This window comes from Lycium ferocissimum, chromosome 10 (assembly GCF_029784015.1).
Source record: "Lycium ferocissimum isolate CSIRO_LF1 chromosome 10, AGI_CSIRO_Lferr_CH_V1, whole genome shotgun sequence".
Classification (NCBI taxonomy): domain Eukaryota; kingdom Viridiplantae; phylum Streptophyta; class Magnoliopsida; order Solanales; family Solanaceae; genus Lycium; species Lycium ferocissimum.
Genome location: NC_081351.1, coordinates 34681705 through 34697230, shown reverse-complemented (window position 1 = coordinate 34697230; position 15526 = coordinate 34681705). Strand labels below are relative to the sequence as shown.

The 15526-nt window shown below is 36.1% G+C and overlaps 1 protein-coding gene and 1 pseudogene across 1 annotated transcript; both read left to right on the top strand.

Moving 5' to 3' along the window:
- Nucleotides 1–2405: 2405 nt before the first annotated feature.
- Nucleotides 2406–7200, top strand: LOC132034833 (serine hydroxymethyltransferase, mitochondrial-like). Its single transcript, XM_059425181.1, has 11 exons — nt 2406–2834; nt 2928–2978; nt 3159–3245; nt 4420–4541; nt 4671–4747; nt 4881–5005; nt 5096–5188; nt 5843–5935; nt 6022–6219; nt 6866–6970; nt 7051–7200. The coding sequence occupies exons 1-11, from the start codon at nt 2763–2765 to the stop codon at nt 7198–7200; spliced, it is 1173 nt and encodes a 390-aa protein (XP_059281164.1). The 5' UTR covers nt 2406–2762.
- A 273-nt stretch (nt 7201–7473) lies between these two features.
- On the top strand, nt 7474–14337 carry LOC132033575 (serine hydroxymethyltransferase, mitochondrial-like; annotated as a pseudogene).
- Nucleotides 14338–15526: the final 1189 nt, after the last annotated feature.

Sequence of the window (15526 nt, the reverse complement as noted above, 5' to 3'; positions counted from 1 at the left end):
ACACAAAACGGATTTAGAATGGTCAAAACCCGTAGGGTAAACCACTTCTATATTTTTAGAGGCTTAAACAGTTAAAATCAAATTTTAAAGTACGAAAACGGCCTCTGGTCAATGTGTTCAAAACCCGATAAGACGTATGTTTTCGGGAAGGCCTTAACGAGAGGATTCCAACGATATATAGAAGTCTAAAATCCGACACTATTTGCCCCTTCAAATCAATGATTTAGGTTGAAGAGCTCTAGGGCTAAAATTTCTCAATTCCTCAAAATATCCCCATATTTTCACCATAAAGATTCACCCATAATTATGTAATAAACTTAAGTAAAAGATTAGAGGCATTACCTTGATGATTAGGGTCGAAAATCCCTATTTTTCTCTTTTCTTTTCCTCTCTTTTTCTCCCTCCCTTTTCTTTTCTTTCTCTGCGTTTTATGCTTCTGTTATGACTTAAGAACGTTGGCTTTCTTTGCCTTTTTAAATCGTTCTTTTCTTTCCTTTCAAATTTCTTTCGGTAAATTACAAATTAACCCCTCATTAAAATTGGGGTTGTTACAAATCGAGGACTTAAGTGAAATGTGGGGAAATTTCTGCCACTGCATTAATTTGTATTTTGGCTGATAAAGTGATTATTATGCAGTCTAACACTTTTACAGTCTCACACCGAGCTCTATTAGGATTTTCTGAAATGATGAAGTATCGGCTTGATGCTTAACTATGTCATCCATATCTAAACCGAAGAAACCGACCGAATAAACCGAACCGAAATTGCAAAAACCGAATTGAACCGAAGTTATTTCAGTTCGGTTTCGGTTCCCATTTTTTACAAACAGAAAACCGAAAAACCAAACTGAATTTGTGAAACCGAACCGAACCGACCGAACGCCTAGCCCTACATGTAACTTTAGATGTCTGAATTTGTTCCAAAGTGGTCGATGCAAAAAAAAAGTAAGTAGATATTAAATAATGGTGTCCAAATAAAATACATGTGAAATTTATACTCCCTTCGTTCCGATTTAAGTGTCTTAGTTTGACTGGACACAGAGTTTAAGAAATAAAGAGAGACTTTTGAATCTTGTAATTTTAGATTAAAGATGTCCTTTTTCTTTGAATGTCCTTTTTCTAGAGCTATCTGGCAGAATATACTTACCTGGCTGAAATTGAATAGATCGATCTTAGACTGGGAAGAGGAATGGAAATGGGTGGTGAAGACATCTAAGGGGAAAGCAAAAAAGAATAGGTTACTCAAAGCCTGTTTTGCTGCAGTTGTTTATGATATTTGGATAGAGAGAAATAGAAGAGTGTACCAACAGCAAAGGAGAGAAAGAGATGCAATAACTCATAGCCTGAAGATTAATCTTTGCATCAGAGTTCGAAGCAATGTAAGACTGTCTCAACTGGTGAGGTCATTGTAGGTTTCTATTTTTTTCATGGCTGTTTGTACATAACTATGTAGCAGAGGAGCAAGTAGGTTTCTATTGGTTTTATGACTTAAGAGGGGTTTGAGTTTGGCTTACTCACCCCTAGTTTTGTAACGTTTCCTGGTGATTAATAAAATCTTTTAATTGCCAAAAAAGATGTGTGTAGTCCTTTAAATTTTGTGGTCTTAAATTTGCTATGTAAGATGTTGGAATTGGAAAACTTACTAAATATAGAAAGAAACACTCTATTTATTCTTTTGGTATATACCCCTTTCCTATCATCGGTCCCATTCCCTGAGCAACCAACGTGCTATAAGTTCACTGCATGTAAAATGTAAAAATAAAATTAATTTACACTTTGTTTGGATCTGTAAGTTGCATGTAAATTGTCCAATGACTACTATCCACCATGAGTTACTTAGTACCAAGGCTCCCTGAAACAATACCTAGTCCTCGAATCAATACCTAGTTAAATACATAAAGCACAATTACAAGAGTTTTTGGATACACTAGGATTTACAATGTTGCTGCTGCTATATATGCACAATTGTTAGGAAAAGATGGAGGACTAAAAGAGCAGATAAAGAAGAAGACGTAGAAGTAAGAAGAAGACGCGGTAAAGCCAAACCTAGAAGGAGATAGAGGAACGTAGAAGAGGTAGGGTAGGATATTTGGATGGAGTTCAATAATATAGAGTAAATGATAAAATAGAATTATGAAGATTAAGTAAGGACATAATTGGAAAGAGAAATTAGGTAATAATGGAATAACACCAAATCGGTTGTTACATAAAATGAGGCTTTTCATTGTTACGTAAAGAACGAAACTTAACAATACGATATAATGTGTTTTAAATAACAATCAAAACAAACATTATATTTATAAGAATAATACCATACAATACAATGGGTAACAACGTTCCAAACATAAACGACATTTAAAATGGACCATAGGTACTATGCCTCACCTTTCTTTTTATTTTCTTTCAATTTTTAAAATATTTTGCTGTGGCGATCGGATCAGTTCGCCAACTTCCATGCACCTTGGGAGATGATTAACTATTGACGTTGTCGGATCTGTTCCATTTTGGTCTTTTAGAGAAAAGATTCCTAAATTTACAAAAATAATTTGCTAAATTTTAGTGCTACCAAAAATTGAAGTGACAGTTTGGGTGTGCCACCTTTTGTTAAAAAAGCAAAGCACTCCCACCAAACCACTAAGCTCTGTCACAAATCACAATCCTCAACCACCCCCAGGCAGGGGCCTTATTACGTCAACCCAAAAACCAAAAAACTCATCTCATCAATTGCCCAAAAGGCCATATTACACAGACAAGAAAAAAAAAATGGCAATGGCTATGGCTCTTCGTAGGCTCTCATATGCTTCCTCCATTAAGCGCTCTTCCCTCTATTACATGGTATTTTACATATTTGCTATTGAAAAAGTTACTACTATTAATTTCCAAAGTTGGTGGATTTTTCAATTTGTTACCTTCTTTTTTTAATTGCAGTCGTCTTTGCCTAATGAAGCAATTCGTGAAAGGGAGGATCCACGCGTTACGGTTAGTAAATCGAATCACAATGCATATCGGCTTTCTTATTTTCATTTTCAAATATCCTGTCTTTTTTTTTTTTTTTTTGTGGATCTTTGATTTTATAGGTTTCCAATACTATAAAATATTGTCTCTTCAATACTACTATATATGTTGGGTTTTCTAATGTTGTTGTTGGTGGTTAATTAGTGGATAAAGCAGTTGAATGCGCCACTTGAAGAAATCGATCCAGAGATTGCTGACATTATTGAGCTTGAAAAAGCTAGGCAATGGAAGGTCAGTAATTGTAAATAATATGACCTGCTGATACTCGAAAATACCTATTTTCTTAATAGTTAGTCCCTTGTTGTCATTTTTATATCATGGTATTTGAGTGGAAACAAAAGATATATATATATGTTAAGTCGACTTATGTGTTATCACTTATTGTATATAATGGAAGAAAATAATTAGCTAATTGTTAAAAAAGTTAGTTTAGTAGAGAAGACATCAAATTAAGTTTAGAAGTTGATTAGTTTGTTATTTTTTTTGGGAAATAAACGATTTTATTTCGAAAGGTATTAACATTCTCTGCAAAGTCAAGAACTGTGTTGGCATGACAACCAAACAGTTAAGCAAAGGCTAACAACCATCTTCATCAAAGCAGCAGTAGGCCAAAAAAAAAACTAAGCGACACTAAGGGTAGTAATTAAGGTCTGCTAGTTTGCTGGCAAGCTTTGGCTTCAAAGTTCCTCTGTGGAAGAGTTCCTGCACTATTCTCCTGATAATCACATGTGGATCAGTAGATTTAGCTTGGAAAATTCTGTGATTTCTCTCAATCCATATGTGATATATGGCAGCTGCTGTGCTCATTCTGAAAATTGTGGCTGCTGTTCGTTTCCCTCTGGTATTCATAATTGTCCAATCCAGTTCTTCTTGCAATGGCTTAGCTTGTCTTCTTATACCTTGCCAGTGTAGTAGTCTTGTCAAGATGAGACTAGAGTAGTCACATGAGAAAAATAAATGATCACTGGACTCATTTCCCCCACTGCATAGAACACATTGCTGGTTATCTGTGACAACCCATTTCAATAACCTGTCTTTTGTATGGAGTCTTCTCAGGGCTGCTAGTCTTGTAATGAAAATCCACTTAGGTGATCCAGGGTTGTTACAAATGATCCTGCTCCAACAAACCTTCTGATAATCACCCCTCATTGCAATGTACAACTTTTGTTACATGTTTGTCAGTTCAGGTTCATGGATCCCTATATCTTGTAGGTGCTTCTTGGTCTTCAATATCTTTTGGACCAACCATTAGTTTAATGAATTTGAAATTTAAAAGTTGTATAGAAACAGAACTTTGTGTAAGATTTTGGTAACTCCAAAACGGAAAAGGTGTCATTTTACAAGCATCTAGTACGTTCAGAAATTGTTTCTTTTTATATGTATGAACCATGAAGTTGACTTGTAGGGTCTTGAGCTTATCCCTTCAGAGAATTTTACATCACTGTCAGTGATGCAAGCAGTTGGATCAGTAATGACTAACAAATACAGTGAAGGGTATCCTGGTGCTAGATACTATGGAGGAAATGAGTATGTTCATTGCTTTCATTCTCTGATTGATTTGAAATAATCTATGCTGCTGTGACATTGATAAACTTGCATTTGTTGCTAACGGAATATCATTGGGAACACTTAACCATGTCTGTTTTATTAATACAGGTACATAGACATGGCAGAGAGATTGTGTCAAAAACGTGCATTGGAAGTTTTTAAATTGGATCCTGCCCAATGGGGAGGTAATTACATCAAGCAGAGAACTTGATTCTGAGTGATCTTTAGATGTGAACTGAACTTATTACGGCTCTATTTTTGATGTCTCGGCTTTTGATAATAGTTTTTGTGCCAAATAATCATTAAATTTTGTTGCAGTCAATGTTCAGTCGTTGTCTGGATCCCCTTCAAACTTTCAAGTGTACACTGCTTTATTAAAGCCTCATGAGAGAATAATGGCACTAGATCTTCCTCATGGTGGACATCTTTCACATGGTTATCAGGTTCGTTCTCTTGAACTAATATATCTGAGGTGTATTTTGGTGTAATCTTTATTTCCCAGCAATGTCCTTATTTCTGTCTATGCTACGCAGACTGACACAAAGAAGATTTCTGCTGTTTCTATCTTTTTCGAGACCATGCCATACAGATTGGATGAGAGCACAGGTTATATTGACTATGAACAGGTAATAGTGCTCGTCGGTATAAATGGGAATTGTTTAGGTTACAAGCCATTTTGTATTTCTTGTGTCTTGCACCTTTTGGCCACTTCTAAATTACTAATGTCACTAGTCATTGACTCAAATAATCTAAAGAAAAAGCAAAAATTATCTTTTGTCATCCCCTTTTCAATAGGCTGCATGCACTGATTTCCTGGATGCAACATCAGATCCAGTAATTCTCCCTCAACTGCACCTGTGCCTTGCTTCACTTTTGATTTAAATTTTTCCTAGTTCTTATGCTTTGACGTGTTCGCAATGTCTCTGTGACATGGAATGCACTCTTTGAAGCTTCTAATCATGCTGAATAAACGATAATGAGGAAGTGAGGCACACGAGTCTTTGCTGCTTCCTCTTTTCAAGGCCTTCAGCTTCTTCGCCACGAAAATTGTAGGCTGTGGAGCTCGGGTGTTACTTTTGAAGCAAGTGTCTTTATACCACCACAATTTACAGATGTTTATGCTAGTCGTTTCTGGGGGAAAAAGCATGCTTTATAGTTGACAAATCTAAGCTGCGACACAGATTGCTTTTCCTTTTTTTGGCTTTCTCCGGTTCTTTTAGTCTAGTTAGTACGTGCTTTCTTCAATTCATTCTTCAGTCGTTGAATTTCCATTTGCACAGCTGGAGAAAAGTGCAACGCTCTTCCGACCAAAGTTGATTGTTGCTGGTGCAAGTGCTTATGCTCGCCTATATGATTATGCACGTATCCGCAAGGTAAGCTCATAAATCTTTTTATTCCTGTTCCCACTGCTTTGTTTTGCAACTTCTTAAAGTAGTGCTTTTTTTTGAGCAATTGGCAGGTATGTGACAAGCAAAAAGCTGTTCTCTTGGCGGACATGGCACATATCAGTGGGTTGGTTGCTGCTGGAGTCATCCCTTCTCCTTTTGAGTATGCAGATGTTGTTACCACCACAACTCACAAGTCACTACGTGGGCCACGTGGGGCGATGATCTTCTTCAGAAAAGGGGTGAAGGAGATAAACAAAAAGGGAGAAGAAGTGAGTATAACCTGAAGTCAAATAACATATAGAATTTAGTATGGATACTCTTCGGAGCTGAAATCTAGGAAGGGGTTTTTTGTTTTTAGTCCTTCCTTGTAGCTTGTTCTAGTTTACTTCCCCTGTTACCATGTCCTGCACTGGGAATTTCGGCTTATGTTTGACAAACCAATTTAGTCTTCCGCTCCAAGTCGACCAAATTGAATACTGTTATGGGTTCCACCAACTTCTTTTGGCCTTAACCCAATTCTCTGCTTATTCCTTGCACAAACCCTCAGATCTTCCTTTCCTTCGACCTTTTAAACTTGTCCCCTGGACACACCATAAAATCATGTACCTAAATTAACACCACTACCACCTTCTTACCTACACTGGCAACATAACTTCCACAACCCTGTGGTGTCTGAAATATTGGTTAGATTTCTCTATATGATTGATTAGATTGGCCATTTCAAATGAATCAAAGGTTAAATGCCTTAATCTCTATAATTTAAGAACATAAAATCAGAATTAACATAAAAGACTGGATGAAAAGCACAAAAATCTCGTTGTTGGAATATGAATGCCACTTATATCTCCTTTCTTTTTGAATGAATAAGAGAGAAACTGTAATGGGATAAGTAATAGTGTGAATGTCTTCCTTCAGGTGATGTATGACTATGAAGATAAAATAAACCAAGCTGTTTTCCCTGGACTTCAAGGTGGCCCCCACAATCACACAATTTCTGGCTTAGCTGTTGCACTGAAACAAGTAAGTAGTTCATCGTCTGCGTTTGTTTCCAATATGTAGTTGGTGTAATTGTATAAAATGTCTCTTTGTCTCTTGTCTAGGTCAAGACACCAGAATACAAGGCATACCAAGAGCAAGTCCTTAGCAATTGCTCTAAGTTTGCTGAGGTACTACTTGTAGTTAACTTCTTCTCCTATAGCATAGTGTATGATCATTTCTCCCATAGAGTAAATGATAAAATAGAATTATGAAGATTAAGTAAGGACATAATTGGAAAGAGAAATTAGGTAATAATGGAATAACACCAAATCGGTTGTTACATAAAATGAGGCTTTTCATTGTTACGTAGCAACGAAACTTAACAATACGATATAATGTGTTTTAAATAACAATCAAAACAAACATTATATTTATAGTAACAATACCATACAATACAATGGGTAACAACGTTCCAAACATAAACGACATTTAAAATGGACCATAGGTACTATGCCTCACCTTTCTTTTTATTTTCTTTCAATTTTTAAAATATTTTGCTGTGGCGATCGGATCAGTTCGCCAACTTCCATGCACCTTGGGAGATGATTAACTATTGACGTTGTCGGATCTGTTCCATTTTGGTCTTTTAGAGAAAAGATTCCTAAATTTACAAAAATAATTTGCTAAATTTTAGTGCTACCAAAAATTGAAGTGACAGTTTGGGTGTGCCACCTTTTGTTAAAAAAGCAAAGCACTCCCACCAAACCACTAAGCTCTGTCACAAATCACAATCCTCAACCACCCCCAGGCAGGGGCCTTATTACGTCAACCCAAAAACCAAAAAACTCATCTCATCAATTGCCCAAAAGGCCATATTACACAGACAAGAAAAAAAAAATGGCAATGGCTATGGCTCTTCGTAGGCTCTCATATGCTTCCTCCATTAAGCGCTCTTCCCTCTATTACATGGTATTTTACATATTTGCTATTGAAAAAGTTACTACTATTAATTTCCAAAGTTGGTGGATTTTTCAATTTGTTACCTTCTTTTTTAATTGCAGTCGTCTTTGCCTAATGAAGCAATTCGTGAAAGGGAGGATCCACGCGTTACGGTTAGTAAATCGAATCACAATGCATATCGGCTTTCTTATTTTCATTTTCAAATATCCTGTCTTTTTTTTTTTTTTGTGGATCTTTGATTTTATAGGTTTCCAATACTATAAAATATTGTCTCTTCAATACTACTATATATGTTGGGTTTTCTAATGTTGTTGTTGGTGGTTAATTAGTGGATAAAGCAGTTGAATGCGCCACTTGAAGAAATCGATCCAGAGATTGCTGACATTATTGAGCTTGAAAAAGCTAGGCAATGGAAGGTCAGTAATTGTAAATAATATGACCTGCTGATACTCGAAAATACCTATTTTCTTAATAGTTAGTCCCTTGTTGTCATTTTTATATCATGGTATTTGAGTGGAAACAAAAGATATATATATATATGTTAAGTCGACTTATGTGTTATCACTTATTGTATATAATGGAAGAAAATAATTAGCTAATTGTTAAAAAAAGTTAGTTTAGTAGAGAAAACATCAAATTAAGTTTAGAAGTTGATTAGTTTGTTATTTTTTTTGGGAAATAAACGATTTTATTTCGAAAGGTATTAACATTCTCTACAAAGTTAAGAACTGTGTTGGCATGAAAACCGAACAGTTAAGCAAAGACTAACAACCATCTTCATCAAAGCAACAGTAGGAAAAAAGAAAAAAAAAAAAAAAAACTAAGCAACACTAAGGGTAGTAATTAAGGTCTGCTAGTTTGCTGGCAAGCTTTGGCTTCAAAGTTCCTCTGTGGAAGAGTTCCTGCACTATTCTCCTGATAATCACATGTGGATCAGTAGATTTAGCTTGGAAAATTCTGTGATTTCTCTCAATCCATATGTGATATATGGCAGCTGCTGTGCTCATTCTGAAAATTGTGGCTGCTGTTCGTTTCCCTCTGGTATTCATAATTGTCCAATCCAGTTCTTCTTGCAATGGCTTAGCTTGTCTTCTTATACCTTTCCAGTGTAGTACTCTTGTCCAGATGAGACTAGAGTAGTCACATGAGAAAAATAAATGATCACTGGACTCATTTCCCCCACTGCATAGAACACTCTGCTGGTTATCTGTGACAACCCATTTCAATAACCTGTCTTTTGTATGGAGTCTTCTCAGGGCTGCTAGTCTTGTAATGAAAATCCACTTAGGTGATCCAGGGTTGTTACAAATGATCCTGCTCCAACGAACCTTCTGATAATCACCCCTCATTGCAATGTACAACTTTTTGATGGAATATTGTTGCATATTTGTCAGTTCAGGTTCATGGATCCCTATATCTTGTAGGTGCTTCTTGGTCTTCAATATCTTTTGGACCAACCATTAGTTTAATGAATTTGAAATTTAAAAGTTGTATAGAAAAAGAACTTTGTGTAAGATTTTGGTAACTCCTAAAACGGAAAAGGTGTCATTTTACAAGCATCTAGTACGTTCAGAAATTGTTTCTTTTTATATGTATGAACCATGAAGTTGACTTGTAGGGTCTTGAGCTTATCCCTTCAGAGAATTTTACATCACTGTCAGTGATGCAAGCAGTTGGATCAGTAATGACTAACAAATACAGTGAAGGGTATCCTGGTGCTAGATACTATGGAGGAAATGAGTATGTTCATTGCTTTCATTCTCTGATTGATTTGAAATAATCTATGCTGCTGTGACATTGATAAACTTGCATTTGTTGCTAACTGAATATCATTGGGAACACTTAACCATGTCTGTTTTATTAATACAGGTACATAGACATGGCAGAGAGATTGTGTCAAAAACGTGCATTGGAAGTTTTTAAATTGGATCCTGCCCAATGGGGAGGTAATTACATCAAGCAGAGAACTTCATTCTGAGTGATCTTTAGATGTGAACTGAACTTATTACGGCTCTATTTTTGATGTCTCGGCTTTTGATAATAGTTTTTGTGCCAAATAATCATTAAATTTTGTTGCAGTCAATGTTCAGTCGTTGTCTGGATCCCCTTCAAACTTTCAAGTGTACACTGCTTTATTAAAGCCTCATGAGAGAATAATGGCACTAGATCTTCCTCATGGTGGACATCTTTCACATGGTTATCAGGTTCGTTCTCTTGAACTAATATATCTGAGGTGTATTTTGGTGTAATCTTTATTTCCCAGCAATGTCCTTATTTCTGTCTATGCTACGCAGACTGACACAAAGAAGATTTCTGCTGTTTCTATCTTTTCGAGACCATGCCATACAGATTGGATGAGAGCACAGGTTATATTGACTATGAACAGGTAATAGTGCTCGTCGGTATAAATGGGAATTGTTTAGGTTACAAGCCATTTTGTATTTCTTGTGTCTTGCACCTTTTGGCCACTTCTAAATTACTAATGTCACTAGTCATTGACTCAAATAATCTAAAGAAAAAGCAAAAATTATCTTTTGTCATCCCCTTTTCAATAGGCTGCATGCACTGATTTCCTGGATGCAACATCAGATCCAGTAATTCTCCCTCAACTGCACCTGTGCCTTGCTTCACTTTTGATTTAAATTTTTCCTAGTTCTTATGCTTTGACGTGTTCGCAATGTCTCTGTGACATGGAATGCACTCTTTGAAGCTTCTAATCATGCTGAATAAACGATAATGAGGAAGTGAGGCACACGAGTCTTTGCTGCTTCCTCTTTTCAAGGCCTTCAGCTTCTTCGCCACGAAAATTGTAGGCTGTGGAGCTCGGGTGTTACTTTTGAAGCAAGTGTCTTTATACCACCACAATTTACAGATGTTTATGCTAGTCGTTTCTGGGGGAAAAAGCATGCTTTATAGTTGACAAATCTAAGCTGCGACACAGATTGCTTTTCCTTTTTTTGGCTTTCTCCGGTTCTTTTAGTCTAGTTAGTACGTGCTTTCTTCAATTCATTCTTCAGTCGTTGAATTTCCATTTGCACAGCTGGAGAAAAGTGCAACGCTCTTCCGACCAAAGTTGATTGTTGCTGGTGCAAGTGCTTATGCTCGCCTATATGATTATGCACGTATCCGCAAGGTAAGCTCATAAATCTTTTTATTCCTGTTCCCACTGCTTTGTTTTGCAACTTCTTAAAGTAGTGCTTTTTTTGAGCAATTGGCAGGTATGTGACAAGCAAAAAGCTGTTCTCTTGGCGGACATGGCACATATCAGTGGGTTGGTTGCTGCTGGAGTCATCCCTTCTCCTTTTGAGTATGCAGATGTTGTTACCACCACAACTCACAAGTCACTACGTGGGCCACGTGGGGCGATGATCTTCTTCAGAAAAGGGGTGAAGGAGATAAACAAAAAGGGAGAAGAAGTGAGTATAACCTGAAGTCAAATAACATATAGAATTTAGTATGGATACTCTTCGGAGCTGAAATCTAGGAAGGGGTTTTTTGTTTTTAGTCCTTCCTTGTAGCTTGTTCTAGTTTACTTCTCCTGTTACCATGTCCTGCACTGGGAATTTCGGCTTATTTTAGACAAACCAATTTAGTCTTCCGCTCCAAGTCGACCAAATTGAATACTGTTATGGGTTCCACCAACTTCTTTTGGCCTTAACCCAATTCTCTGCTTATTCCTTGCACAAACCCTCAGATCTTCCTTTCCTTCGACCTTTTAAACTTGTCCCCTGGACACACCATAAAATCATGTACCTAAATTAACACCACTACCACCTTCTTACCTACACTGGCAACATAACTTCCACAACCCTGTGGTGTCTGAAATATTGGTTAGATTTCTCTATATGATTGATTAGATTGGCCATTTCAAATGAATCAAAGGTTAAATGCCTTAATCTCTATAATTTAAGAACATAAAATCAGAATTAACATAAAAGACTGGATGAAAAGCACAAAAATCTCGTTGTTGGAATATGAATGCCACTTATATCTCCTTTCTTTTTGAATGAATAAGAGAGAAACTGTAATGGGATAAGTAATAGTGTGAATGTCTTCCTTCAGGTGATGTATGACTATGAAGATAAAATAAACCAAGCTGTTTTCCCTGGACTTCAAGGTGGCCCCCACAATCACACAATTTCTGGCTTAGCTGTTGCACTGAAACAAGTAAGTAGTTCATCGTCTGCGTTTGTTTCCAATATGTAGTTGGTGTAATTGTATAAAATGTCTCTTTGTCTCTTGTCTAGGTCAAGACACCAGAATACAAGGCATACCAAGAGCAAGTCCTTAGCAATTGCTCTAAGTTTGCTGAGGTACTACTTGTAGTTAACTTCTTCTCCTATAGCATAGTGTATGATCATTTCTCCCACAGAGGAAGGTCAGTTGATGGTTTTGTTGCATGTCTTAATTTCTGATTACAATGCAGAGTTTGCTGGCAGCAGGATATGATCTTGTATCTGGTGGAACTGAGAATCATCTGGTGCTGGTAAATTTAAGAAATAAGGTACATAACAGGTTCATTTTTTAGCTGATTGGGGATCTTCTTAATTTCCTGTAATTCAAATTGCTGATCTTTTCTCCATTAGTCATCTAAAAGAGCGTAATATTTTTAATTTTGACAGCAGTGTCTATTTATACTTGCAAAATCTTCAGAAAAAAAAAAATCATTATGTTTTTTGTATTGGATGTATCTAATCAATCGAATATGACGATTTGTGCATTACATGGAAGTGTGGACTCCGACTCTGATATTTAACATGGGAGCCATCTGTAATACAGTTAACCTGCCTCAACTACGCCAATCGAAAATTTCTCCTTAAATGTGCCTGATAATGACTTTATTTATAATTTGGCACCACCTGACGTGGTCCATTTGGTAAATATTTTCTTCAGGGTATTGATGGCTCTAGGGTTGAGAAGGTTTTAGAGTCTGTGCATATTGCAGCCAATAAAAATACTGTGCCCGGTGATGTATCTGCCATGGTGCCTGGTGGCATTCGCATGGGTAAAGAGCTTCTTTTCACCTATTTTATGATTGCTTAACATAACTGGAAGTATCTTTGATGTATCCTATAGTGTACAGCATCTTGTGAATTTAACATCTAGAATGTCTAGGTTCTTCCCACTCTTCTTCTCTTTCCTCCCATTTCTTGCAAAAGGTATTTTTAGTATTAACCAGCGGGAGAACCTTTTAATATTCTTGTGGCAATATCTTCGTATTGGCTACAAATTACTGTTAATCCGAAATTTAAATTAAAACGAGTAAATAGAACAGAGAAGAAAATTCTGCGTACCATAGACCCTTGTGGTCCGGCCCTTCCCCGGACCCCGCGCATAGCAGGAGCTTAGTGCACCGGGCTGTCCTTTTTAGAACAGAGAAGAAAATTATTTCCATTAATGGTGACATACGTGTAGCTATAATGTTCTCAAGTCAATTTACCCCTTCTCATGCTGTGATCCAGGAACCCCAGCTCTCACTTCTAGGGGATTTATTGAGGAGGATTTTGTAAAAGTGGCTGAATTTTTTGATGCTGCTGTGAAATTGGCCCTTAAGGTCAAGGCTGAGAGCAAAGGTTTGGTGATTTTCGTGTTGTCAATTCTGGGATGCATCAGGTCCTCTGATCATACAATTTGTTATTAAAACTTTCAGATTGTATACTTACAATCATCTTTTTCTAATAAATGTAGGAACAAAGTTGAAGGACTTTGTGGCAACTTTGAGTTCAGACTCCAAAATTCAATCTGAGATTGCCAGGCTAAGGCAGGATGTTGAGGACTATGCCAAACAATTTCCTACTATTGGTTTCGAGAAAGAAACAATGAAATACAAGAATTGAGCTTGGGATGTAGTGTTGAGGTACTTCTGTTGCCTTACTTTTCTCCCCCAATTTCTATTGTCTTTTTCTGTTTATTATACCAGGATGTAAAATCATGTATTTAAACATTGGGTCTATTTACTTATCCATGTGAGGATTCCTTTTTCTCCACGTTCTGGAGTATTGCTTTCACTGGCTTCTAACTGTTAAATGTTTCATTTGCCTCATGATTATCTGAAAGAATATATCATGTGCATTTTAGTTCTAATTTCCAACTTTTCCCTATACACTTATTGGTCTTATTCTGCTATCAGGATCGAGTCGGAAGGCATTGTTCTCTAATGAAGTTAAGACTTTGTTTTTTGAAGTCCCTTTGGATTCACCCGCAGTGCACGGAAAAGAGTTACATGGATCACATTTCATTGCATTTGTATAATTTAATTTTCCAAATCAAAGTCAAAATCAGATGTAATTTTCAAGGTGTAAAACAACTGTTCCAAAATTCAATTCTTCTGATTCTTGGTTTAGAGAATAATGAGAGCCAAGATGGTTTAGAGAAAGCCCCTTTGGAATACTTGCAGCTGCATGGAAGTATAATAATAAAAGGGATAAGATGGTGAAATATTTGTTATAGCTTTTATGCATACAAAGTGAACGCAACTTTAACATAAATCAAATTATTGGCAGCCCCTATGAGAAATTGCAACTTCCACGATAAGCCATTTATGAAAAGTTCATTGTGCTTGACCTGTGTGAATGGATTTTATTATTGGTATACGCGATTTTGAATATATATCATGAGGGGAAGATTTTTACCTTACTGTCTATAAGGGGGGTCCATTTGCCTACTAGTGCCTCATCTCGATCTTGATGACCGTAACTAGAATTCTGCATATCTTCCAATTGATGTGTGGTTGATGCAAAGATGGAACCATAATTTTTATTTTTAGAGGCTCTGAACTATAAACCTTCTTGCCTGTTGGGTTGTGAGTGTGTATATATATATATATATACACATATGTATATATATACATACTAGTGTTAGTGTGCATGCACGGCATGTATATAACACCGCGTGTAAGGTCAATCAATATAAAATTGCTTTTGAGAATATGAATTAGTGTCAATGGAATCGCTTCTAATATTATATTAAAAAAAGAATTTGAAAAAACCGAAACTGAAAGAAGAATAAATTGTTGAAAAAAAGTACTTGGTGTTAAATGAAATACAATAATTTATATATTGATTTCTACAAAGAAAAATGAAATTCAAAACTCTGTTTTGTAAAAATATAACAGTTGTAACTTACTGTTGGGTTTTGTGTGTGTATATATATATATATATATATATATATATATAATATATCTGTGCGATTGTTGTGTCATTAACAATGAAAGAACAATATACTGTATTTATTTATTCATTCTATACACTTTTTGTAAAAATATACAGACAATATATTCCATTTAAAATACTCCCAAAAAGAAAAAGTTTTCCTATACTCCCAAAAAGAAAAAGTTTTCCTATACTTCCTATTTCCTATTCATGAAAATCAAACAAAAACAAGTAGCTCAAAAGCTAGAAAGAGCTAAATGGTCTTTCGCACTTGCCTCATTCCATCCTAGTAATCACCTTCATTCTGAATAATGAATGACAAATCTCAAATATAGTAAAATCAATAGCATTTAACCAGTCTTCAAAGGACTTATTACTTGTGAAATACTGCATAGTTTGAGTCAATGGCTCTGATTTTGACAAGGTGATTGTAATATACATATTTTTTGTTAGAAAATAGAAAGACATAACTGAAGAGCATCACACG

Excerpts from the sequence above, each read along its gene's own strand:
- LOC132034833 (XM_059425181.1), top strand. The coding sequence starts at position 2,763 with ATGGCAATGGCTATGGCTCTTCGTAGGCTCTCATATGCTTCCTCCATT. Across the intron at positions 6,220-6,865 it reads TAAACAAAAAGGGAGAAGAA|GTGATGTATGACTATGAAGA; the intron begins GTGAGTATAACC and ends GTCTTCCTTCAG. Across the intron at positions 6,971-7,050 it reads TAGCTGTTGCACTGAAACAA|GTCAAGACACCAGAATACAA; the intron begins GTAAGTAGTTCA and ends TCTCTTGTCTAG.